General features: G+C 62.0%; 1 protein-coding gene across 2 annotated transcripts in view; it reads left to right on the forward strand.

The window, feature by feature from the left end:
• Nucleotides 1-262: 262 nt before the first annotated feature.
• CAMKK1 (calcium/calmodulin dependent protein kinase kinase 1) overlaps nucleotides 263-26,351 on the forward strand; it is a 40,526-nt gene continuing 14,437 nt past the window's right edge. Inside the window, exons 1-3 of one of the 2 annotated variants that reach the window (XM_007505906.3) lie at nucleotides 263-675; nucleotides 19,829-20,316; nucleotides 23,868-23,915. In XM_007505906.3, the coding sequence (XP_007505968.1) occupies nucleotides 19,876-20,316; nucleotides 23,868-23,915 (489 nt within the window). In that variant the 5' untranslated portion in view covers nucleotides 263-675; nucleotides 19,829-19,875. Of the gene's footprint in view, nucleotides 676-18,994; nucleotides 19,647-19,828; nucleotides 20,317-23,867; nucleotides 23,916-26,351 lie in introns of those variants that run through there. The other variant, XM_056807954.1, reaches the window with a different exon arrangement.

Raw genomic sequence — 26,351 nt, forward strand, 5'->3', positions numbered from 1 at the left:
CCCATCCCTTGCAGACCCTCCAAGGCTCTCCCCAAGGCACAGGAGGCTCCCTGGGCTCTGGTCCCGAGCAGGGGGCGAGGAGACCAAAGGGTCCCCGATCTCCCCCCTCCAGGCCTTTGGTTGACCCCCAGAGCTCGTATCTGAATGGACAACCTGGGGGGGGGGGGCGGCTCGCGGGCCTCACTTTCCCCTCTGACGTCAGCGGGGCAGGCCGGGAGGAATGGCCGCCTCAGCCAGGGGGCAGGGCCTCGGCCCCCTCCCACGCCCCTCCCCAGGCTAGGGAGCCGGTGCTGGCTGGACAGCGGCGAGAGCCCATTTCTCCGAGGGGAGCCTGACACTGGGGTGGCGGGTGGAGCTCAGCTCTGCGCTCCGCTCCGGGCCCGCCCCACCCCACCCCCACCGGCCCTGGCTCCGCCCTCCTCCGCCGAGCCGGGAGCTGGGCGGGGGCAGGAGGCGGAGGCGGAGGAGGAGGCGGGGTTGTGGCGGCGGCTGCGGCGGCGGCAGCGGCAGGAGCAGCCACAGAGCGTAGATACGGCCCGGCCCGGCCCGGCCCGGCCCGGAGCGAGCCAGCCAGGCGGCGCGGCCCGGCCCGGCGCACTCCGGCCGGGCGCAGCTGCCCGCAGTGTCCGACGCCAGTCGGCCGTCTGCCCGAGCGGAGGCTGCGTCAGGAGCGAGGTAAGCGGAGCTGGGCCCGGCCGGGGCTGCGGGGCATCGAGCCCACAGCCCGCGGGTCTGCCCGGGGGCCTGGCGATTGGGGAAGGGGAAGGGCGCCCGCCGCGGTGCCCCCGGGCGCTGGGCACACGCCTGGGGAAGTTGTCCGCAGGGGCTCAGCCCGCGTGTGCCAGCTGCCCTCTGGGCTCCCCACACGCCCACCTCCGGGGAGGCAGCTCCCGGCTTGGCGCTGCCTCTCCAGGCCTGGGAGTGTGTAGGTGGGAGCTGGAGCATCTCCGCGCTGAAAATGGGGCGCCCTCCCCCTGTGCCGCCCTGCGCTGGGCACGGAAGGGGCACTGCTACGCTGGCCCTGTGCCCGCCTGCCCCGCGGGGGAGACTCCAGCCTCTCCGTTTCTTACTGTCCCGGGGCTGCCCCTTCCCGGCGTCCCCCCTCACTGTGGGGGCCGCCCAGGCGCTCCGGCTCTGCCAGCCTCCCGCAGGGCCCCCCCAGAGGCTTCCCAGGATCTGATTCTAGATGTCCGGCCCTGAGGGCTAGGCAGGGCCTCCCCCAGCAGCCCCGGGGCCTGTAGGTGCCCCCTAGATGCCCCATAGATACCCTGTAGGTGCCCTGTAGATATAGGTGCCCAAAATCGTCTCGCTGCTGCCCAGGGCCTGGCGGGGGACCCCGGCCGGCCTCCCCAGGCGTCCCCTCCACCTTGTGGCTCCTGGAGCCGGTCTGGCAGACACATGAGCCGCGTTCGAGATCCGCGGGGGCTGCCGGGAGGGCCTCGGGGGCCTGCGTGTGGCAGGGAGTGGCGTGCCCTGTGTGCCCCTCTGAGGGGCCGGGGCAGAGCTGGGGGGCGGCCTCCGGGCACGTCTCCTGGCCCGGCTCGGCGCCCTCTGTTACCGCTGCACGGGCCGGGGAAGAGCCGGGGCTGGAGGGAGTGAGGCGACCGTCATGCTGCGGCAGCCCAGACGGGCTCCAGAAAGCCTGCAGAAGCCCTGCGGGCGGCCCAGGCAGAGGCAGGCCTCGGCCAGAGCTCCGGCTCCTTCTGGGGGCGCCGATGGCCGGGCGGCCTCGAGTCCATCTCCTGTGAGAAACCGTCTCAGGAACCGGAGAGGGAGGACGCCCGGGCGGCGAGCGCTCCGGGCCGGAGCTTTGGGCCGCAGAAGCCGCAGACTGGCACGCTGAGGGCCGAGGGCACGAGCACCCCGGGGACCTTGTTCAGCCACCAGGTGCTCCCAGCCCCCCAGAGGCCCCCCAAGCCCTGCCGAGCCCCCCTCAGCTGTGGCTCCGCCGCTCTTCCCAGGTACCCGGCCCGAGCTGGTCTGGGAGCCCCAGGCTGGCTCCTTGCTTCTGGCTACTTGTGCGGTCTGGTCTAAGGCCCTGTGTGCCTGCGTGCCCACATGTGCCCATGTGTGCCTTGTGTGCCCGCGCGTGCCCATGTGTGCCCACATGTGCCCATGTGTGCCCGCATGTGCCCACATGTGTCCACGTGTGCCTGCATGTGCCCATGTGTGCCCACATGTGCCCATGTGTGCCTGTGTACCCTGTGTGCCCGCATGTGCCCGTATGTGCCCATGTGTGCCTTGTGTGCCCGTGCGTGCCCATGTGTGCCTGCATGTGCCCATGTGTGCCCGCATGTGCCCACATGGGTCCACGTGTGCCTGCATGTGCCCATGTGTGCCCACATGTGCCCATGTGTGCCTGTGTACCCTGTGTGCCCACATGTGCCCGTATGTGCCCGTATGTGCCCATGTGTGCCCACGTGCCCGCGTGTGCCTGGGCTCCCTTGAGCACACGCATGAGAGGCCTCCCTGGGGCTGGAGGTACTGCCCGCGGGCGAGTCCTTGGCTGCTTTTTGGGGGGGCCGGCCCCCCCGGGGCTCCTCGGGACTACGTGGGGAGAGGCCGAGCCTCCCTGGCTTTGCTGTCCCGCGTGGGCGAGGCGCGAGGAGAGTCCAGGCTGGGCGCCGGGCTGGGTGCGCCTCGAGGCCGGCCTGTGCTGGGAGGCTCCCCCTCAGACAGGGCTGGCCGTGGGCATGACTCGGCCGCTCCCCAGCTCTGCCGGCTCTGACTCATCCCTGCGGGCGGGCGGGTGACTCACTTCACCTGGATGGGATGAGCTTCTTGGCAGGCAGAAGCTCCCCTCTGGCCCGGGGAAGGCGGTGGGGTGGGGGACGAGCTTGCAGGCTGACCCGGGGCCCCAGAGGGTGCTTCCGGGGCTCCCGGGATCCCCCTGGAAGGGAGCCTCTGCAGAGGTTCCCAGCCAGAAAGTGACTTATCCAGGGTCCACAGGGAGTAAGGAGCCAAGCTGGGATTTGAACCCAGAGCCCCTGACTAAATCGAGGGCTTTCCCCACTTATTGTGCTGCCTCTTAGGGTCTTGGGACTCTCCACTTCCCTTCCGGCCAGGGTCTGCCCTCCTCCTCCTCCTCCCTGCTCGGGGCCCCTGTGCCAGAGGGGCTGATCTGTCGCTATCCCAGGTGTCACATAGTCGCTCCCACCTCCATGCCCTCAGACCTTCCTTTGTCGCCTCCTCAGGGGAGCCCTCCAGGTCGGCTCCAGCCCACACGTGCCTCTTTCCCTCCCTGAGACCTTAGCTTGGTCTCTCTTTTTCAAGGGGGTCCAGGAGCTCCTCATCCTCTTGGCTCACCCCTCAAGACCCCCAGCAGACCCCTTGGAGCCCCGGCTTTTTGGTGTGGGAGCTTCCTCTTGTTCTGGGTTGGAGGGAAAGTCCCTAAACAACTTGGGGGAAGAGGGTTCTCTGGGGCTAAACCAGGAGAGGGCCCCTGGGCACCCGAGGGACACAATGCTAGGCCCATGGGGCACAAGGGGCATGAGGCAGGAGCCCTGGCTCAGAGCTCCAGCACCCTTCTGAGGAAGTCCAGCATGTTCTTGACTGGCTGTGTAACAGCGGGCAGGACACCGACCCGTGCCCATGGCAAGTTTTGTCACAAGAGACTGAGGAGGCCAAAGTTCAGAGAAGGCCAATGTGGGCTGGGCCAGGATTCGAATCCAAATCCAATTCTTTGCTGCCCCCACGCTGCCACCTGCCCTAAGTATCTGACAGGGTTGGTGGGAGGCTAGAATAAGGGGGAGCGAGATGGAGGGTGACGGCTGACTCGCCCCCAGTGTGGACAGAGGCAGAGGAAGCATCATGGGGCCAACCCCATACCCTGAGAGGTCCCCAGCATGCAGCGGGGAGCAGCGCGGCCGGGCGGCAGAACTCCGGGCGCTGGGACGGGCCGCTCGTGGAGTCTCCCTTCTGCATGGCCTACAGTTTGGGGAGCTCTTTGGGTGGGGATGCTTCGCCTGGAGACAAGCAGGCTGGACGCGGGGGGGATGGAGCCTAGAAGAGCCAGAGAGGACCGAGGTCAGGAGGAGGAGAAGCAGGTTGGGGGGGAGCGAGCACTCGGGGGACTCCAGGCGGGATCCCTGAGGCTGCCCCAGAGGACAGCCTCAGCCCATAGGAAAGTGCGGGCGATGCCATCCGTGCCGCGTGGAGGGAGGAGAAGCAAAGCTCTCCAGCCGTGACCACGTGAGACTAGGAGCTGCCAGAGCCCGGCCAAGGCTGGCTTCTGGGAACATGTCGGGTTCGGGCCGAGAGTCTTACTTGGGCGCCTCGGCTCTTCCCTGGGAGAGACGGGAGGGACCCCCAGCGAGCCTCCTCCCTCGCCACATGTGCCCAGCGGCACCGGGGTTCGGTCCTGCTTCTCCTCTGAGACCTCGGTCTGGGCCTCTTACTTGTACCGTTTCCTTTTGACGCTGTTGTCGAGCGTCTCGTCACCACAGGATTCAGGCCGTCCGTCGTGGCCTTAATGTCCTTTTGAATTTTTCTTGGCCTTTTGTTCTTGATAGTATCTGGAATCAGAAGCATCTTGCTGGGCTTCAGCTTTTGCTACTATTGAGTGGATTCGATCCCTTTCTTTACTCCACCAACTGTTTGTGATTCTCAGGTTTGGCCCTCGGCTTGGAAAAGGCGACATCCGCCATCTTGGCGTAGTAGCTGATGGGTCCTTCTCTGGCCTGAACGGAGTCTTTAATGTCCTCCAGTCGGGCGCCCATACTCTCGAACACGGGCTGCTGGGGGAGGGGGGCTTACTCAGAGGAGCCGTTTGTAGCCAATGTGTGGCAGAGCCTTCCAGCGCACGGTGGTCTGCTCCTCTACAGCGGGACACGCTGCACTTTGTCCCTGATGTGGTGATGTCATTCCGGTCCTCTTTGCGTACGTTGCCGACCGCCAGACCACCTCTCCGTCTCCTGAGCATGCTGACACCGGCAGGAGGGATAACTAAGAGATGTACTCCTCTGCCTTCAAGAGTTGTATCTATTCCTGTCTGCCACCATCTCTCTCCTCTGCTCAAGAAGTACAGTGGTTTCTTTCTAAGTGCTTAGGGGTGCTTTACTTGCCTTTATAATTCTGAAACTTAGCAATCATATGCGTCAAAGACTTTTTTTTAAAGGCAATGGGGGTAAAGTGGCTTGCCCAGGGTCACACAGCTGGGAAGTGTCTGAGGCCAGATTTGAACCTAGGACTTCCCATCTCTAGGCCTGGCTCTCCATCCACTGAACTACCCAGCTGCCCCCTTGAAGACTTCTTGATGGAATTTCCCCATGCTGGAGTCCTGTGAATTTTTCTGCTTGCCTGGGTTTACCCACAATGAACACTGTTCTGTGGTTCCTCAGATGTTGGGTTTGGCTATAGGCTCTGAAATCCTGATTAATATCAAATTAAAACTTTCTGGCCTCTCTTCCAAGTTTTCTACTTCAGCATTCATATTTATTCATTGCTTTCTAAGTTCAGTGACATCTGGGCATTATTTAATTTTATTTTCATTGCCTTTTGACTTCTTTGCATCCTGCTAGATGATCCCTTCTGGGATGTGTTATTGTGTTGAGTGGGATGAGGGTGGCTGCTGAGGTCCTTCCCAGCTTCCAGGATGTGCAGCTTCCATGATTTCTGATTCTTCTGTGTTAGTTTCTTTGTGTCCTCTGCCTTTTCCCCTTCCTAAATTGGCACGGGCATTTGGCTCTTTGACCCAGTGACTATTATTGTCCTTTCTCCCTTCATATTACTTGCCTGCCTAGTAGTAATGTTCTGACCTGCACATCTGAGGGTGCTTTACCCCCTGGCTCTCTGATCTGACAATGTTGCTGTACTAGATGTTGACCTTGACTCGCTTCCTGCCTTTTAGACAAGTTTTCTTTTTCTTGACTTCATTTCTAAAGTTCCCATTGAATCCTGAAAATGCACCTCTTTGAGGCTGCCTCTCCCAGAGGCCTTCCCTGCTGGGTCTTCATGTTCCCTCCCTTAGTCTCATCCCCTCCTTGTTCTTCCACACTGCCAGGGCACAAGTCCTCATAGGGAGAGCTGCGGTGGGTGCCTGGTTAGTGATTTAGAAACTGAAAATGTCAGGGCTAGAGTGCTCGTTTAGTCCAGTATCCTCTTCCTCCAGATGGGAAAGCAAGGCCAGGTCAGAACTCTGACCAACTAGAGACCTCCCCATCTCGACCCCCATCCACACCCCAGCAGCGCAGCTTAGCAGTGGCACCTCCTTCTTCTCTTGTCTCCTCCGGTCCTTCTTAGCCCTCCCCTCCCCCCATGGTGTGAGTGTAAGTGGGAGGAGGGAAGGGGGGTGAGGGTGGGGGGCTCCCTTGCTGCCTTTCCTTCTGTCGTCCTGGCACAAGCCTTTCCACCAGAGATGTGTGAGCAGCACCAGCAGGTGCCCCAGGGAGGACCAGCCTGACAGCTGTGTGTGGAGAAGACCAGAAGAAGACCCTGGAGGCAGGGGAGTGCCTGCCTTGAGTGCAGGGGAGGGAAGAAGGTCCTGGTTGGAGTGGAGGGATGTGATGGGGGAGGCCAGGCCAGCCAGTGCCTAGCCTGGGGCTTTGGGGGATGCTCGGGCCCCTGGCGGACGTGAGGAAGTCAGGAAGAGGAAGGAGACTGAGGGCAGGAAATGATGAATTCTCCTTTGGGCCCAGGGAGTTCAGCACCAGTTCAAGTGGTTCCCAAATTGTAAACTGCCACTTGGCTTCAGGGCTGGTTCTAGGAAGCTGCTGCGATTCTGGCTGGCCGGGGCCTGGGCTTGGGGCAACAGCCAGGAGCCAAGACAAGCGTGGGCTGATGCCAAGCACCCAGAGTTTGCAAAGAAAGGGGGCACAACGACCAGGAGGCACAATGACCAGGGGGCACAACGACCAGGGGGCACAATGACCAGGAGGCACAATGACCAGGGGGCACAACGACCAGGGGGCACAATGACCAGGGGGCACAATGACCAGGGGGCACAACGACCAGGGGGCACAACGACCAGGGGGCCAGGGACACGTCATCTTCCCGAACCTCAGTTTGTGCATCTGTCAGATTCAGTTCAAGCCAACAATGTGTGTGCCTGCTGAGAGACCGTGAAGCCTGGTGGTTAGTGAGCTGGCCCAGAAGCCAGAGAGACCTGGGCTCAGGCCGTCAGAGCCTGCTGGGGGAGCCAGGGCTAAGCTCTAATACCAGGGTGCGTCCCCACGCAGTGCGATCGCCCCACGTGCTGGGCTCCGGACACGCCGATGCCAAGGCTGAGGCCTGCAGCACCTGCTTTGTGGAGCTTGTGCAGGGGCGCCCGGCCTGTGGCCAGACAAGGAAACGCAGGGCAAACGCAGCCACGTTTCGGGGCTGCGGGACCAGGAAAAGGCCCAGATCCCAGCCTTGCCGGAGGCGAGGGAGAGCCTCTTGGGCAGAAGTTTGGGGGGAGGGGCTGGGATGGCGGGCACAGAAGGGGACGTTTGGGTCTGTGGGTGCTTCCACGGGGTCGATGGGCCGCGGTGGGGGAGGACCACACTGCAGACAGACCCACCTGGAGAGGAGGAGGCTTCCCACTCTGCGTCTGGGGGAGCCGAAGGGCCGGCTCGCCCTCTGCTCCCAGGAGAGCCCCCTCTGGCCCCTTCTCCCCCTTCCTGCCCACCGCCTGCTGGCTCCTTTATGGGCTTCCGCTAAAGACGGGGCCGGCCCCGAGGCCAGAACCACGGCCTTAGCCAGCCCCAGCGGCTCTGGGGAGCAGTGCAGAGGTGGGGGCCGCCTCCCCCTGGTCTGGCTCTCCCGTCCTTCCTCGGGTCGAGGGGGAGCAGCGAGGACAGCGTGGCCTGCCTGAGAGGCCTCGCGGAGGGGCTGGCGCTGCCCCTGGCCACTGGCCGCCTGGGCTCGCCACCCCGTCTGAGCCCGGGGCTCCTCGAAGCTCCCGTGCCTGGGCCTCAGTTTCCCTGGCCTGACGTGGGGAGCAGGCCAAGGACAGCTGGGGAGCCCCGAGGGCCACCCCGTACAGGCAGCAGCCTCGGCCCCTGGGCTGGCCCTGATCCTTTGGGGTGACCCCTCACAGGTCCCTGGGGAGAGAGCTGGCCCGCCCGGCCGCAGGAAGGCTCCGCGTAGAGGAGAGACGGGGAGTCGGACGGGCGTCCCCTGAGCCAGGCCGCGGAGGGCTCCCTGGTGAGCGTCTTCTCTGCCCACGTCCGGGGCTGTGGGAGACACCCTCTGCCCTTGCCAGGCCGGTTCTTCGGCCGCGGCCTGGGGCCACGATCTTTGTGGCTCTCCAGCCTCCGGGAGAGAACCTGGGGTGGACGGGGGACACGTGCCTGCAGCCAGCTGGAGCCTGGCGTGCCCGACGGCCAGCTCCGACGCATCTGCCCACTCCGGAGTTCTGCGGGGACGCCAGGGAAGAGGCTGGGCCGGACAGGGGCCGTGGAGCAGGCCAGAGCAGCAGGCGCCGACCCCTCTGCTGCCCTCGTGGCCTCTCCTGGCGTCCCCCTGGCATGCCCTCTGCGTGGCTGGCTCCGGCCTCCTAACGCTCTTAGAGTGGACGTTCTCAAAGGGGTCTTGTGAGTTTGTACAGAATTCTGCCAGGCTGGCACGCCGGGAAAGGCACCGGGGGAGGGGAGGCACGATCCAGGCAGATCCTCGTTCCAGCCCCTCCCGGAGCCTGCTGGGCACGATGCCCGCCTGCTCTGCTCGCCCTCTCAGGTGCCAGGTCCTGGGGAAGCCTCTGTGCGCCCACCTCCCTCCCCAACCATTCCATCTCCTACTGACTGGCCTGTACGCGTCCCCCTGCCCGGGGAATGCAGGCCCCTCGAGGGGGGGGCCTCCCCAGCGTTCAGCCCAGGCCGGGCACGCACGGAGCCCCCGAGTGCTCCCCTCGGCCTCTAGCCTGCTCTGGTCCCTGCTTGCTCTGGAGTCGGCGCTAGGCTGCCCTGGGAGCTCCTCGAGAGGCCGGCGGCTTGGCTCAGCCGAGCTCTGGCTGCTCTTGGGCTCTGGGGGGACGATGCCGGCTCTAGGGGCACCCTCGGACAGCCGGGTGTCCCAGCGGCATCTTGTCCCCCTTTTAAGCCCTTCCCTTCTGTCTTAGAGTCGATAGTGCTTCTGAGTTCAAGGCAGAAGAGCTGCACTCGGGTTCAGCCACTTGCCCAGCATCGCCCAGCCAGGAACCTCCCGCCTCTCCTCCACGAGCCTCCTCGCTGGCCCTGCGGCATCTTGAACCAGCCTGCTTTCCCCGGGGGATGGAGAAGCAGGCTTGGCAGGGAGGGGATGGGCACCCCTGAACCTTCGATGGGGCCCAGGGTCTCGGCCTGGCCCCGGCCCTCACTGGGTGGGCTGCCTAGTGGCCACCCGGGCTGTTGGCGACGCTGGACACTGCTCAGGACAGAGATCGGGCCCGGGCACAGACATGGGGGAGTGGGCTGGCAGAGGCGATCCTTAACCCCATGGGAGGGAGCCCTGGGAGAGGGGGGCCAGGAGAAGGGGGGGAGTGAAGGAGTCTTTGAAGGGGGCATCTTGTGGCAAGCCGGAGGGAGTCAAGATGGGGGCGGCTGGCAGGGAGAGAAGCCGCAGACATGCAAGGTCAGTCCTGGCTGGTCAGCCGGTGGGCGCAAGGATGGAGAAGGGCAGTCACGGGGCCCAGCTGAGGCTCGTCTAGAAGGAAGGCAGAGCGGCGGCGTGAGGGGCCTTGCCCCTGTGGAAGGGGCTGCCTGGGAAGAGGGAAGGCTCGTGGCCCTTGAAGGAAGTCCAGCAGGGGCTGGATGTGATGGACCCCCTGAGAGGGCGTCTCTGCAGGCTGGCGGTGCCAAGGGGTGGCACACGGAGCTAGAGCTGGGCATTTGCATGGCTGCACACACCGTGAGAAGCTGAAGGCTTCATGCGCTGTTGGGGTCTCTTGGCACTAATGAGTGAGAACAGCCCAGCACTACATGGGCAGTAGGTGGAGACTCCTCCGTCTTGGCAGGTTCAGGGTGGGGCCGAGGCTCCTCAGAGGAGGGGAGAGGAGTGGCCCATTTTGTCCTGTGCCATGGAAGGGGCACCCAAGAGGGCATCCTGGTGCTTGGAAAAGCCCTCCCCCTGCCCCCAGCTCTCTGCCCACATTCCCTCCTCCCCTGGGCAGAAGGAGGTTGTCTTTAGGGAGATGGAGCTCTCATTGCTGCCCTGCTCGGCCTTGGCCCTCTCTGTGCCTCCTGCCAGCTCTCTCACCCTTCCTCCTGATCAGAGACCAAGCGGGAAGGACCTGGCACCTGGAAACCAAGCGGCTGGCTGAGCCTGGTGGGGCCGGCGATGCTTTGGTCGCTTCATCAGAGAACCCCGCTCTCCCCAAGGCCCCCCCTTGTCACAAGGGGGGCGGCGCATGCAGCGTTCTTCCCCCATCATCCCCCACCTCTATGTGGAGAAGAGAGAAGACAGTTTGAGGATCTGCTCTGGGGCCAGGATGCATTATAGCATTTCACCAGGAAGAGTGCCTTCGGGCCTGTCTCCCGCAGTCTGCGCGGGTAGAGTCTTCTCCGGCTCAACTTTCTTTCCAGGCAAGGAATAGAACACTGGGCGAAGAGTCAGCAAGAAGTGAGTTCCAGCCTGACCTCAGATAGGCTGGGAGCAGTGCCTGAGGTCGTCTCTGGAAGGTGTTCAGCCCGGTGCCCGGCACTCTCCAGTCAGTGAAGTGGGATCCTTTATCTCCTTCCTTCCCTTCTCAGCCCCTTCGTCATTTCTTACGGGCCGGTAGCGTCCCCTTGTGCTCGTGTGCCCCGAAGTCCTTCTGGGGCAGCTAGAGATTGGCCCAAGCACTCTGGGTGGCTCCAGAGGGACGCCTTGGCACTCGGGGGTTCCCCTCTTGGGAATACGTCCCAAAGGAGCCACAGATGGAAAGGAGGGCCCTGGCTGCCCCAAACGGCCATGGTGTCCCATGTGGTGGCACAAAATAGAACCAGGGGTGTGTGGCTGGCCCAGGCCCATCAGAATTGTGGCTCTGGGGAAGGGTTCAAGGTCGTCTCCCAGGACCTTCCCGGAAGCTTGCCCACATAGGGGGGCGTCCCCCTTCAGCCCCCTCCGACTGGGATTTTCACTGAAGGACCCGGGGGTGACGTCCTGAGGCCCCCCAGCCCGAGAGGACCAGCACATCCTGCAAAGGGAGGGCACGGCACGCCTTGCTGCAGGGCCATCCCACCGTCTCCTCATGAGCCTGGCAGAGGTGGCCCCCTTCGCCTAGCGACCTCAAGGAGTGGGTCCGGGCTCTGGGGGTGGGGAAGGGCACGAGCGGCCCCCACCCCAGCCTCTGGAGAAGCGGTCTGAGATTCCGAGGGGGAGCCCCTCCGGCTCGGGGCTCCTGTTCTGCTTCGGCCTCGTGTGGCTCGGCACCTGCAAGGGATGCCTGGGAGCGGCCCAGCACGGACGGAGGAGAACCGGGCAGAGACCAGAGACGGGAGGAGAGCTGACTGCCCGGGGGAGAGAGGGGGGCAGCGGCTGGGATGGCCGGCGCGTGGCTCAAGAGATCTGGGGGCTTTGACGAGCCACCGTCATCTGACAGCGCTTCCTCTGCCCAGCCGAGAGGTCTTCGCTTCCAGCCCTCCAAGGTGGGGGCAGCCCCCAGCTGGGCCTCCTCCGGAGCTCCGGCCCGATGCTGCCACAGCCGAGGAAGGGGATGGGGCCTGATGGCCGGGGAGGGAGCTGAGACTGGGGGAGGGGGGGAGGCCAAAGAAGACAGGAAGAGTCCGTGGCCTCCAGAGGAGGGAGAGGCCTGGAACTGCCCTGGATGGGTGGAGCGGGCGTCATCTGGAGAGGGCAGGGGGGATGGGCTTGAGGCTGACCTCGGAGCTCCCATTCAGGGGCTTCCAGCCTCCATCAGGGCTGACTCTTCTGCTGGGATCCAGGGCCAAGACGGGTCACCTCCAAGGACCGTAAATGTCTATCCTGGGTGCCGGGCGCCGGGCCAAGAGTTGGGAGCATGCGGGGGAAGCGGGGCTCGCTCGGGGGCCGGAGGGGAGATCCCAGGCTCCCACAGGGGAGGAGGTGGCAGCATGCCCAAAGCCAGCATTCTCAGAGGCCGGGGGACGTGCGGAAGGGACCCGGCACATGTGGGCCGCCTCGTCTGCTTCCAAGAGAAGCTGCCGCGCTGGGAAGTTTGCCCGTCGCTCTGTGGACTCCCAGCCTTGATCCTCGTCCCTCTGCCTGGGCTCTCTCCGAGCGCCATCAAGGGGCAGACCCTGAGGGTGCTTCTCCCCGGGCAGCATCGCACCTGCGTGCCTGCTCTCAGACATCCGCGGTGGCGGAGGTGGGGGACGATGGGGCGACGTGCCGTTGGCCGGCCGGGAGTGGCCAGTCCCGGCTCGCTGTCTGCTCTGGGCTCTGCCCTGACCCTTCTATCCTCTTGTCACTCTGGTTAGGCTCGCCAAAGGGGCTGCTGGTCAGCCACAGAGGCGGCCGGCTGAGGGTGCTTCACCGAGGCCACAGCTGGGTCAGAGGAGAGGAAGCTGTTAAGGGAGGGTTGCAATTCCACAGCAAACCAGTTCCCGCTGCGGGGAGGGGGAGGCGGGCAGAGTCGGCTCCTCAAAGCCTTTGGGGCTTGGCTGCTGTTGGCTGGCATTGGCCTCGCTCGCTGAATGCCCGTTCTGGGGGCATTGGCATGGGCGACTGCTTTTCCACAGGTGGGCAGGCAAAGGGCTCCTCCATCCCTGAGGCTTGGGCAGAAGGCCGATCCCGACACTTGGGAATGCTGGGCGAGCAGCGGGACGCCTGGGGGAAGCTGACGGCGAGACCCTTGGCCCAGCCTCCTGAAGCTGCCTGTGGGGGCTGCCCAGAACAGCTGCCCTTTCTGATGAGCAGATTTCAGCCTGGCCTGAAAAGTCTCCTGCGATGGCAAGGCTTGAGGGCATGCACCTGGGTGCCAGGGTTGGTGCTGCCCACCTTCTCCTCTAGTGGGGCTTCCTCCGTTGTGGGGAGAAGCCCGCCCCAGGCCTCCCCAGGGGCCTGGATATTGCCTCTCTGGCAACACCTGGTGTTTGGGGAGAGCAGCAGCAGGCCGATGTGCCCAGAGGATGGTGCCCGTTTGCAGTTCCACCAACAATGTACCCGTCTTCCCCCACAGCTCTTCCACTCTTGGAGATCGCCATTTGTTGATATATTTTCTATCCTCACTGTAAAAGCAAAACAAACCCCAAACCCTGACTTTTGTCTTAGTAACAATTCTAAGTTGGAAGAGCAGCAAGGGCTAGGCAGTGGGGGTTAAGTGACTTGCCCAGGGTCACTCAGCCTGCTATCTCCAGGCCTGGCACTCTCTACCCTGACTCTCCCAGCTGCCCTCACACCACCTTTATTTTTTTTTAATGGAGACAGGAGGAAGGGTTGGCTCATGTGAAACATCTGTCTGATGGAAGACTTGTCTACACTGTGTGGGACCCCCTCACAGAGTCAGTCTGTTGTGCCCATTTTCTTTCCTGTGGGCAAAGCTGAGCCAGTTTTCTCTGTCAGCCTAATCAATCACATTCCCACCCAGATTCCCAGGAAGGTCAAACTTGGTCCCTGAAGGGCTCCACCTGGTGTCCAGCTGCTCTGGACATTTTTTTTTCATTTAATTAATTAAGAATATTTTTCCATGGTTACATGATTCATGTTCTCCTCCCTCCCCCATCACCAACACATAATTCCACTGGATTTTACATGTGTTGTTGATCAAGACCTATTTCCATATTATTGATATTTGCACTGGGTGATCGCTTAGTCTCCATCCCCAATCATATCCCCATTGAACCATGTGACCAATCCTATGTTTTTCTTCTGTGTTTCTGCTCCCCCAGTTCTTCCTCTGCATGTGGAGCTTCTTTCTCATATGTTCCTCTGGATTGTCCTGGGTCAGTGCATTGCTGCTAGTAGCAAAGTCAGTTACACCCAATTGTGCTACAATGTATCCATCTGTGTACAATGTTTTCCTGGTTCTGCTCCTCTCCCTCTGTATCAGTTCCTGGAGATCTTTCCAGGTCACATGGAAATCCTCCAGTTCATTGTTCCTTTGCGCACAACAGTATTCCATCACCAACGTATACCACAATGTGTTCAGCCATTCCCCAATTGAAGGGCGTCCCCTCATTTTCCAATTTTTTGCCACCACAAAGAGTGCAGCTATGAATGTTCTTGTACAAGTCTTTTTCCTTGTTATCTCTTTGGGGTACAAACCCAGCAGTGCTATGAATGGATCAAAGGACAGACAGGCTTTAAAGCTCTTGGTGTCATTTTGAGACCCATCCCTGGGTAGCAGGGGGGCCACCTGGAATGTCCAGATTTCCTGCTGGGGCAGGGGCCGGCTCCTCAGGGCAGCCTCCTTTTTCCATGTTATTCCTTTTTCCCAAAGGGAAACCTTCTCATATTGGCCCACTCTGGAGAGAGTAACAAGATGCCCTGGGAAGGACTTCTAAGGACCTGCCAGCAGGTTCCAGCGGGCACCACCCTGATTCCAGGACCCCCTGAAAGGCTCTGAAACTCTCAAAATCCAGGGGCAGAAGATGCAGGGAATCAGTGGAATTAGGGAGCTGTCTGCTCTGTAAAGTAGTGAGTTCCCTGTCGCCAAAGGTATGCTTGCAGAACTATGGTGTCTTTCTGCAGCTTCCCCAGCAGGCACTAGGCTGAGGGGCAGGAACCCACCTAACCCCAAGATTACCTCGGATCTCCTCCAAAACCTTCAGGGCTGGGATGGGACAGCTGGCATTTGTGGGAGGGATACAAGAGCATGTTTCGGTGCCTGCCTGGGCGGGGAGGAGTTGCCATGACAACAGCTTGTTGTGTTCATGGCATCCAGGCGTGGGTCAAGGACTGCCTGGCTGGCTCAAGCTCCAGCCCTACGTGGTAAAGCCACTCTAGCTTTTGTGGAAGAGGGAAGTGTGGGGCTGTGGGAGGAGGACTGGCTCTGTCCTGAGCCGGGGGGGGGGTGGAGGGTCAGTATTGGGGCCCCCAACCCCAAAGAGGGGGCTGGCAGAGGCACAGGGAGAGCATGGCCTGCTTTCTCAGATAGCGAGTTCCCGTTCTTTGGGCTGACAGGCTGTAGGGCTTGAGGCCTGCCTGGGAGGATGGGCAGGAGGGGAGGGCATGTTAGATCGTGGAGGCTGCAGGGGCAGAGACACTACACAGGGCGTCCTCGGGGACGATGAGTCGTCCAGTCTGGCTGGAGGGAGACAGGGAGGGAGGGAGGGTGAGTCATAGGAGCAGGGAGGGAGCTGGAAGGAGCCTTGGAAATTCGAGAGGCCTCCTGCCACCCACCAGCGCTCAGAAGGCCTGGCACTCACGGAGAGCTCCCACCTGCATTTGGCAAGCCTTCCTCCTGCTGAGTCGAAATTGAAGTCTTGGAACTTCCCCATTAGCCCAAGTCTTGCCCATGGAGGCAGTACAGGTCGAATCTGTCTCAAAGGCCTTGAATGTCAGGATAAGAGGTTTGGACTTCATCCTGAGTGTGATGGGAAGGGAGAGACATGCCATGTGGGTCCATCCATCAGCAGTTGAGTCAACAACTGCTTCATTCCTTCCATGTGAGAGTCATTTTGGGAAGGACAGTGGGGGATGGAGAAGGGGAGGGCAAACGGGAGGAACAGACCATCCCGGCCGGCCGTCATCCTGTGTTAATTCCGATGCAGAGCCCTCAGGGTCCAGCTGCGGGGCCAGGACTCAGTTTCCTCCTCTGGAAAATGAAAAGCGTGGCTCTAGAGGGCCACGAGGGAGACGTCTCAGCCCAGTTCTCCTCTCGTCCATCTGCCAGCATTCTCTCCCTGGGGAAGCCCATTCCCTCTGGGCCCCGGGGATCCCTCCCAGACTCCCCTTCCTGCTGACCCACCTCTGTCTGGGAACAATTGAAGCAGCACCCTCCTGGGCACCCAGGCCTGATCCCTTCGCTCCATTTCGGCCTCCGTTTTCCCTGTCCGGCTCGCTCTGTCCCCAGGGCCTGGCAGCTAGGGCCTTGGGCACGTTTCGCCGTCTGTCCACTTTCCTACTGCTGCTGTCCCTTGTCCCGTTCAGCTTCTCCTCAGCTCCCCTGGAGAAGGGACAGGCGCTGGGTCTGGGGAGGGGAATGGCCCAAGAGTCCTGCCTGGGTGTGCCAGGTTCCCCAGGGCCTGTGTCTGTGTGGTTGGTGCCATCTCTGCTTCTCCTCTCCTAGCAGCGAGAGCCGCCAGGGCATGTCGCCCCGGGGCAGCCCACCCTGTCCCCTGGGCTGGGGCAGTGAGCAGGACTCCTCAGATATGGCACTGACCGTACACTTCTCGCCATGCCCGTCCCTAGGCTCAGAGCCCAGTGCTGGAGCTCTTGGCCCACTGGGCAGGAGCTTCCTCGTCTCCTCCAGTCCTGTCAGCCTCCTGGGGGAGGAGAAGAGCCTCCATAAGGAGCCTTAGAGTCCCTGGGCCCGGTCAGCGCGGGTTCAGCCAGGACCCACTCGTGTCCTCCAAGAACAGTGGGGCTTGGATGGGGCATTCTCTGCTTTCTGGGGAGTCCAGCCTGGCCAGAGCCTCCTCTGATCCCAGACTGGTCCCCCGCACCGTCCTCCTCTGTGAGTCGGTGCCTGAATGAGGCGGTCTCTCCTGTTGGTGTGGAAGCTGCCATGTTGGCTCCCCGATAGAATGGGAGCTCCTTGAGGGCAGGGGCTTTCCACGTCCATTGTGGCACCTAGTGAGCACTGGATGCTTCTGGATCAGTTGGTTTGGCCTATTCTCTTAATGCTCGCTCCCTCGCCCCTAGAACCTGGGGTATTGCTGGGCATTCTCCTACCCCCTTCCTGAAGGTCTCCAGCCTGCTTCTGCTAAGGAGGGTGCCAGGAGAGGGGAACCCCCAGATTGCACCTGGGCTCTTGGAGCTTTGGACTCTTGGGATTTCTCGACGTCAGTCAATGCCCCGGGAGGTCCGAGCCCATGGAAAGGCCAGGGGAACTTGGACCTTCAGGAAGGGCCAGAGCCTCTAGAAAGAAGCCGGGGCCTGGGCCGAGGGTCTTTCAGTGCTGCAGAACCGGCTTCCCTTCTAGTGGCAAGCTGGGAGATTCTCAGGCTTCTCTCCTCCTGGGCCTTCCCTCCCTGTGCACTTGCTGTCCCTTCCTTCCTCCGCGTCCTCCCTGCTCTGGCCTCAGGCACCCCTGCGGCCTCCTGGAACTCCCGATTGCCTCGAAGATTCGGCTCTCTCCTCCTGGTCCCTCCCCTGCACCCCATGCTTTTAGCTTTTTATCCAGCCTCATGTGCAGTTCTCTCCATTCCAGCGGAAATTCCTTGGGGGCAGGCACTTGATTTCATCTTTGCACCTCAGTCCTGGCTTGGAGGTAACTTGATTTGATGGGGCCTCTCTTTCCTTTTCCTCCTCTCCTAAAGTCCAGGCCTAGGGTGAGCCTGCCCGGCACTTGCCACCAATCCATCACCCATTCTGTACCAGCCAATACACACTCCATGGGCGCCTTCCCCAAGACTGGCCCTGTGCTCAGTCGTGGCAAATGGACCCACTCCCCCTGGCTCTCTCTGGCTCCCTCTGGCTCTCTCTGGCTCCCCCTGGCTCTCTCTGGCTCCCCCTGACTCCCTCTGGCTCTCTCTGGCTCCCCCTGACTCCCTCTGGCTCCCCCTGACTCTCTCTGGCTCCCCCTGACTCCCTCTGGCTCTCTCTGGCTCCCCCTAACTCCCTCTGGCTCTCTCTGGCTCTCTCTGGCTCCCTCTGGTCCCCCCTGACTCCCTCTGGCTCCCCCTAGCTCTCTCTGACCCTCTGGCTCTCTCTGACTCTCTCTGGCTCCCCCTGGCTCTCTCTGGCTCCCCCTGACTCCCTCTGGCTCCCCCTGACTCTCTCTGGCTCCCCCTGACTCCCTCTGGCTCCCTCTGGCTCTCTCTGGCTCCCCCTAACTCCCTCTGGCTCTCTCTGGCTCTCTCTGGCTCCCTCTGGTCCCCCCTGACTCCCTCTGGCTCCCCCTAGCTCTCTCTGACCCTCTGGCTCTCTCTGACTCTCTCTGGCTCCCCCTAGCTCTCTCTGACCCTCTGGCTCTCTCTGACTCTCTCTGGCTCCCCCTGGCTCTCTCTGACTCTCTGGCTCTCTCTGACTCTCTCTGGCTCCCCCTGGCTCTCTCTGGCTCTCTCTGGCTCTCTCTGACTCCCTCTGGCTCTCGTCTGCTCTTCAAATGGGGAAGATGATCCCCTGGTCTGAGCCGAGACCCTGGGGAGATCCCTGTGGGTGGGCAGGTGGGAAGGTAAATGGCAGGGCCAGGACTTGGGGGAAGGACCTGGGGCCCCTCTTCCAGGCCCCTGCAGCCATCCCGGTGCTCGTTGCCTCCGAGGCTGCGGCTCTTCTGCTCGGTTCTCCTTGTGTCTATGCTGCCTGCAAGAATCCGGGGAAGGGAGCACCTAAGGGAAGCCGAGGCCTCCTTGAAGGGGGGCCCCTGCCGTGGGACAGAGCCGGAGCCATTGGTCAGAAGGACCCCAGAAGCGGGCCCGGCAGAGCGGAGGGCCGCAGCCTGGCTGACCTGCAGCGCCTGGGTTTCAGGCTGCCAGATTGACTGAGGGTCTGGGGACGGCCCTCCCTGGCCTTCCTTCCGGCGGAGCGGGGTGGGGGGGCTCCCCAGGCAGAGAGATCCTCCCTTCATGGCAAAGCCCCCCCGCCGGTGCGCACGCAGAGGGAGGTGCCCTTCCCTCTGGCCCTACAAGTTCTTATCACCTGGGGAGAAGTTGCAGCATCAGCCCACACAGCTCAGGAGCCGCTGCTCCCCCCTTGGAATGTCCGGCAAACCCTTATCAGCCCGAGGAGGGGTTCAGGGTTGGAATCTCCCTCCTGTCTGGCAATACGTGCTCATGAGTAAAAAGCACCAGACCTCAAAGCACCATTTAAAAAAGGATCTCAAAGCACGGTTTGAAGCACCATCTCCCTTTTTTCCCACTGCACCACCACATTGTTCAAATCCTTACATTCTATCAGATTTGTATTCCCTTTATCCCTAAGTGGGTCAGGTCATCTGGAGAGGTAGTGAGCTCCCCGCACCCCCATGGACATATGTTAAGCCGAGGCTGGACGCCCACTTTTCAGGTAGGCTGTGGTGAGGCCACGTGCTCAGGGTGGCCTTGGAAGTCTCTGCCAGCTTGAGGAGCCTCCTACCCCTCGGAGAGCATGTTGAACTCTGGGCGAACTGGGCGAGGCGGTGCAGGGCTGGCTCCCTGTCCTGCTGAGCCAACACTTTTTGGGGACACGGAGGGTCGGGGGAGGAAGTAACTTGGGAGACGAGTCAGAAGCTTTGAGCTGACACTGCAGGCGGGCCCAGCTGGCCCTCGGCTCCAGGAGGGGCCAAGAGCTGACTGAGCACCCCTCCCAAGCCGCGACTCAGGAGCTTGCCCGTCCCGTCCAGCGTCGTCTGTTTTCTGTCATCCGGCGTCCTTTTGGGCAGCCCCGCTTGCCCCATTTCCCCGGGAGCCACAGTCGGACCACCGTACCGACTTTCCGTGGTTTCCTGGCGTGGCCCGCGCAGGCTCTGTCTCCCTGAGCACTGGGGTCCCTCCCGGGGAAGCTGAGAGTCTCCCCCTAGTCACGGAAGGGCCTCAGGCCTGCCGTCCAGCGACTCTCCCCAAGTGGGGCAGACCTCGGTGTCCGCAGAACCGTGACAGGCCGTGGCCCTGGGGACCAGACGAGGCCAAAGGCCGCTGGCAGTTTGGGATGGGGCCAGAAGGGAGCCTTGGCATCGTCTCGGCCAAGAAGTGGCTTTCTAGAGGAGGAAGGTGAGCCGAGAGGGCCAAAGGACTTGCCCAAGGCCACACAGGGAGTAAAGAGCAAGGTCTGGCGAGGCCAAATCGTAACAACAGGTGTTGGATTTGGACCCGAGGCCAAAGCGTTAGGTCCCAAAGCCCGTGCGTGGCCCGTGTCGCCACTCCTCACCTCTTTCCTCATCTTCTTTTCCCAGGGTAGTTGGCCACTCCGGCTGGACTGTGGCCCAGGCCACGTCGGTGCATGAACCTGGCCCTCATCCCCACCATGGAAGGAGGCTCAGCCCTGTGCTGCCAAGACGCCTGTGCAGATCTGGCAGAGAGAGTGGCCGCCATTGATGTGGCCGAGCTGAGGGGAGCCCGAGAGGGGGACGACTGCGTGGTCTTCTCTGGGGATAGCCGTAGCCAAGACTTTCCACCAGACAGCGGCCCCCCAGGAGCGAGAGAGAGAATCTCCTCAGCCCCCTCCCTGTCCACGAGAGATGCCCAACCTCAGAAAGATGCCAAGAACGTCCCCGGCCGGCCTTCTCTGTCCAACAGGAAGCTCTCTCTCCAGGAGAGGCCAAGAGGGAGCTGCCCCTCTGGGAGCGGCCCGTATGCCACAGGCCCCACCAACCACATCTCTCCCCGTGCGGTGCGCCGGCCCACCATCGAATCCAACCGCGTATCCATCTCCGACGTGGAGGTAGGTGAGGACGTCCACTCAGAGGCCAGAGGCGGGGTGGCTTGCTGAGCCCCTCTGCCAGTGCCAAGGGAGGGCGCCACAGGAAAGGGGCTTCAGCACTCGTCAAGGCTTCCTGGACTTCTCTGTGCCCAGCCCTGGGCCAGAACTGTGGGGCAGCCAGGAGGAGGAGGAAGTAGCAGACCGTGCCTGGGCAAGAGAGGGAGAGGGAGAGGAAGGGGAGGGGAGGGTGCTGCTGCAAGCACGGGCTGGGAGGGTGGCTGTCCTAGGAGGGTGCTGCAAGCACAGGCTGGGAGGGTGGCTGCACCAGGAGGGTGCTGCAAGCACGGGCTGGGAGGGTGGCTGTCCTAGGAGGGTGCTGCAAGCACGGGCTGGGAGGGTGGCTGTCCTAGGAGGGTGCTGCAAGCACGGGCTGGGAGGGTGGCTGTCCTAGGAGGGTGCTGCAAGCACGGGCTGGGAGGGTGGCTGTCCTAGGAGGGTGCTGCAAGCACGGGCTGGGAGGGTGGCTGTCCTAGGAGGGTGCTGCAAGCACGGGCTGGGAGGGTGGCTGTCCTAGGAGGGTGCTGCAAGCACGGGCTGGGAGGCTAGCTGCACCAGGAGGGTGCTGCAAGCACGGGCTGGGAGGGTGGCTGTCCTAGGAGGGTGCTGCAAGCACGGGCTGGGAGGGTGGCTGTCCTAGGAGGGTGCTGCAAGCACGGGCTGGGAGGGTGGCTGCACCAGGAGGGTGCTGCAAGCACGGGCTGGGAGGGTGGCTGTCCTAGGAGGGTGCTGCAAGCACGGGCTGGGAGGGTGGCTGCACCGGGAGGGTGCTGCAAGCACGGGCTGGGAGGGTGGCTGCACCAGGAGGGTGCTGCAAGCACGGGCTGGGACAGTACAGTCAGCCCTCTTTGGAGCCTCGTGGAGAAAGCAGGGAAAGCCAGGGAGCTCAGCTTCCTCGTGGTCCCTGGCCAGCTGTGGAATTCCTCACCCCCCCCGGGGTGTTGGTGAGCACTCGGGAGGGGAAGCAGGGGGCCCAAAGAACTCCCCTGTGGGTTCATGGTGTGGCCACGAGGCCCGACTGACCGCATTCCCTCTCATACCGGGGAATCAGGGTGCTCAGGGGAAGCTCGTCAACATGCCAACCTGGATGGCCGTAAAGTCGCTGACAGTCACGCTCTGAGGAGTGAGCTGCCTGCAAGGGCCCGAGTCCGTGATGTGGCTCCCCAGGGGACCTGGGCGTGGGCAGGGTGAAGGCGAGCTGGCCCTGTGCTCACTGGCACAGAGCATTGAGCCGCACTGCGCCAAGGGAAGCAAGTCACGGTCTGAAGAGTGCTCTGGGCGAGGCGTGCGAGGCTGACCCCCAGTGGGTCTGAGAAAGGGAGTGAGCTCTAGTGCGTGGTGCCCCCGCCTCAGAAGGGGGGCTGCCCAGGCTGCAGAGGGTCCCAGACCAGCCTAGCGACAGTCCTGGGTCCAGTGGCTGGGCCGCCCCCCGCTGAGGAGTTGTGGGGAGGCCCGGAAGGGTGCTGGGTGAGGCTTCGTTGAAGATCTGGGGATGTTTGGCCTGGAGGAGGCATCACTCTTCCAGGAGTTGAAGGGCCGCCTCACAGGATGGCCTAGGCTGGGCCCCAGGGGAGGAGTCTGCTGGTGGCACCAGAGAGGCTGCTTTAGTCGGAGGTCTGGACGGGCAGTCCTGGCTGTCCAGAGCAGTGGGGGCCCTCTTGAGCGTGTCGCCGCCAGACGCTGGGGGAAGGTAAGGATCGCCCCTTGGGTCAGATTGGCTCCCTGGCCTCCCCAGAGGGCACAGGGGCTGCCTGCTGGGCACACTGTCCCGGGCCCAGCTCCCACACAGGGCCCTGCGTCCAGGAAGGACTTACTTGGTGGATTTTCCCCAAAAGAGCCGACTTGTAGGGAGGTCTCTCTAGCCTCCTCCCCGATGTCGTTGGAGGCTCCCCAGGGCTCCCTTTCTGCCCTGAGCAGAGGCTGGGGGGGGGGCGGCTGGGCCCGCCACGTCCTGCCCTCTGGGTGAGGACACAAGGCGAGGCATGGCCAGATCAAGGCTGAGCCAGGATGTTCTGGGAAGCTCAGCCTCGTGTGCAGGGGCACGTGGAGGACGGGATAGCAGGCCAGGGCAGCAGAAGGCCCAGTCAGAGGACGTCTGGTGTTCAGCCCGTCGGAGACTGGCCCGAAGGGCAGCTCCAGCCAGGGCTGGAGAACGAGACAAGTTCATCAGGGACAGCCTGCTAGAACGCACACAAAGGGCAGGGATTTCCAGATAGATCCTGCCGAGGGGAGGACAAAAGTACGAGCCAAAGGGCAGCGGAAAGAAGCCGCCGTGGCCTGAGGCCTGCTTTCCCACTCACCACGAATGGGGGCAGCCCGGAGGGGCACTCCAAGAGGGAGCAAATGGGCTTTGGATGTGGCCGTCCACAATGGCGCTCATTTCATGATGCTGACGAGAAGCCAAGAGCTCCCGGCACTCAGCGCTGATTGGGATTGGCAGCGAGGAGGGCTCGGGCTACAAGAGCTCCTCCACCCCCACCACTAAAGGGCTCGGCATTCCTGGGAAGGCGTCACGACAAAGGATGCACGAAACGATCCTCTACTCATGCGTACCAAGTGACACCTAAGACAGGTACGCTGGCCAAAGACCTGCTTTGGCCACCATGATGGAAGCGATCCAGTGCAGAGAGCCAGGAAGCCCAGGCAAGGCCAAGGTCCTCTGGAGGCTCAGTGACTGGTGGATTGCAGCAAGCTCTAAGATCCAGCAGAGCCTCCTGGAAGAGGTTTGGAATCACTCAAGGTTTGCCCGATTTGACCATCCACACACAGAAAGTCAAATGGATGAAGAACGTCCATTGGCCAGATGGAATTTCCCCAGCAGCATCTAAGCTTGTCCAGTGGAACAGATTGCGGATGAATGACGAGCTGGATCCAGAACGGTCCAGGAGGAGGGAAGAGTAGGCTGTGTTGTCTTCAGGAACTTGCCGAGCTCTTTTCCCAACCACGAACATCCCATGAAGTAAAGGCCCGTCTTTTTAATCCCGGCATCCGTGAGGGTACCGAGAGCGATGGGGAGGCCCAAGGTGGGGGCAAGCAGACCACGACGAAGAAGGCCAGGAGTAAAGGTGCCATTAGAGCCGTGGGGCAGGCGGAGAAGCTGGGCTGCCTTGAGAGCCCCATCCCCTTCCTTTACCACGGAAGCTCTCGGTCACCGCCTCCCAGCAGCCCATTCTGAAACACAGGATGCCCACGAGAGGATGCTGGCACTTGATGCTGTGCATGGTTTTGGCCATCCTCCGACTCCTCAGTGCGGCTGCCAAGATGGAACCTGGGAGAGCCAGGCTGTGCCTGCGAGGGCCCTGGTGGCTGCATCTTTACCATTCAGTTGGCCAGCCATAGACGCAGGGCCCCAGGAGGCCTTCGTCCCCACGGTGCTGCCCCCCTCCCTGCCGAGTGGCCCTTTGCCCTCCCCCCCCAGCCTCCCTCAAGGCTTAAGTGGTCAGCCTGGGCCCCAGGCCTGTCCTTCTGGGCAGGCCGACCCTCCTCGACTCTTTCCTCTCTTCTCTCGCCCACAGGACTGTGTCCAGCTCAACCAGTACAAGCTGCAGAGCGAGATCGGAAAGGTGGGTAGGCTGGGGCGCCCCGGCCTCGCTTCGAGCTCCACCCAGACAGCTTAGGTTTCCCTTCAGCCAGGGGAGAACTGCTGGGCAGAGGGCCAGGACAGCGCGGTGGGCGGCTGGCAGCCAGGGCCGCTCGCTCGGCTAACTGTGCGGGGAGGCACGGCTGGGCTCTGCGGCTGGTTTACATTCTCGCTTCCAAGTGGAAACAAGGGCCCGGCCCAGACGGAGGGAGGATGGCTAACCCTCCTGGTCTGGCTCCTCCAGGGCCGCATCTCTGTCTGCAGGGCCCTGGGCATCAGTTAACCACGCTGGGCCTCAGGCTCCTCCTCTGTGAAATGGAACAGTTACACTAGACCAGCCCAGAAGTCCCTTTGGCTCTGGAGGATTGGGGAGGGCTCAGCAGCCTTGAAGCTACAAGCATCCTTTGGTCCAGAGAGGCCAAGATTCTGTGACTGTGGAAGCCGGGCCAAAGTTGGTGGGTGCTGGCCTGATGGGCAGGGGTGTGCCACAGAGGGGGGCGGGGGCTAGGCTTATAGCAGGGAAGACCCAGGCCCAAGCCCGACCGACGATACTTAAATGGCTGGCCATTTGCCAACCCCTGCAGACAGTGAGATCCCTTTATACAAGGATGGTGAGGATCTGATTAAATCCTGTGTGGACTTCTATCCTCCCTTCCTGCCTGCCTTTCCTCCCTCCCTTCCTCCCTGCCTTCTTCCCTTCCTCCCTTCCTTCCTTCCTTCCTCCCTTCCTTCCCTCTTCCTTCCTTCCTCCCTTCCTCCCCTCCCTCCCTTCCTCGCTTCCCTTCTTCCTTTCTTCCCTTACTTCCTTCCCTTCTTCCCTTCCTCCCTCCCTCCCTTCCTTCCTTCCTCCCTCCCTTCCTTCTCTCTTCCTTCCTTCCTCCCTTCCTCCCCTCCCTCCCTTCCTCGCTTCCCTTCTTCCTTTCTTCCCTTACTTCCTTCCCTTCTTCCCTTCCTCCCTCCCTCCCTTCCTTCCTTCCTCCCTCCCTTCCTTCTCTCTTCCTTCCTTCCTCCCTTCCTCCCCTCCCTCCCTTCCTCGCTTCCCTTCTTCCTTTCTTCCCTTACTTCCTTCTGTCTTCATTCCTTCCTTCCTTCATTGCTTCCCTTCTTCTTTTCTTCCCTTCCTTCCTTCCTCCCTTCCTCACTTCCCTCCCTCCTTCCATCCCTCCTTCATTCCTTCTTTCCTTCCCTACCTCCTTCCCTCCCTTCCTTCCTTCCTTCCTTCCTTCTTTCCTTCCTTTCTTCCCTTCCTTCTTTCCTTCCTCCCTTCCTCACTTCCCTCCCTCCTTCATTCCTTCTTTCCTTCCCTCCCTCCTTCCTTCTTTCCGTCCTTCCTTCCTTCCCTCCTTCCTTCTTTCCTTCCCTCCCTCCTTCCATCCCTCCTTCCTTCCTTCTTTCCTCCCTTCCCTCCCTCCTTTCATCCCTCCTTCCTTCTTTCCATCCTTCCTTCCTTCCCTCCTTCCTTCTTTCCTTCCCTCCCTCCTTCCTTCCTTTCTTCCCTTCCTTCCTTCCTTCCTTCTTTCTTTCCTTCCTCCTATCCTTCCTTCTTTCCTTCCCTCCCTCCTTCCATCCCTCCTTCCTTCCTTCCTTCCTTCCTTCCTTCCTTCCTTCCTTCCTTCCTTCTTTCCTTCCTCCCTTCCCTCCCTCCCTCCTTCATTCCTTCCTTCCTTCCTTCCTTCCTTCCTTCCTTCTTTCCTTCCTCCCTTCCCTCCCTCCCTCCCTCCTTCCTTCCTTCCTTCCTTCCTTCCTTCCTTCCTTCCTTCCTTCCTTCCTTCCTTCCTTCCTTCTTTCCTTCCTCCCTTCCCTCCCTCCTTCCTTCCTTCCTTCCTTCTTTCCTTCCTCCTGTCCTTCCTTCTTTCCTTCCCTCCCTCCTCCCTCCCCTCCATCCCTTAGAATCCCAGGTTTCCTTCAAGATTCTGCTCCAGCCCTACCACCTCCACAGGCCTGTTGTGATTCCCCCAAACCTCCTGGGCTGCTTTTGTACTTTTTCTGCCCACACGCATGGCAGCCCCTGCCCCGAGTCTTCCCTGCTGGAAAGCCAGGAGAGGCCACATCATTTTTGCCCGGTATCTCCAATGCCCAGCCTTGTGTCTGGCATGCAGTTGGCGCTTAATAAATGCCTGTTGGTCGCCTGCCTCTCCGGCTCCAGATTTCACCCCTTGTCTGCTGTCTTGCTTGGCCGGTGGAAAAGGAGAGAGATAGCCTTGATGGACTGGATCTGGCGGGGCCCAGGGAGACCCAGATGGGTCCCAGCTTGTCCTTCCAGGCCAGGGAGTGCCCAAACTCCCATGGTCCCGTGAGTCGGGCACAATGACCGCCCGCAGGTCCTAGGAGGGGAGAAGCCTGTGGTGGGCTACTCTCGGCACTCCCGGGGGCCCTTGGAGGCGGGCAGCGACTCCTGGGCCTTGGGCTCTGGGCTTCC

This window comes from Monodelphis domestica, chromosome 8 (genome assembly GCF_027887165.1).
Source record: "Monodelphis domestica isolate mMonDom1 chromosome 8, mMonDom1.pri, whole genome shotgun sequence".
NCBI lineage: Eukaryota > Metazoa > Chordata > Mammalia > Didelphimorphia > Didelphidae > Monodelphis > Monodelphis domestica.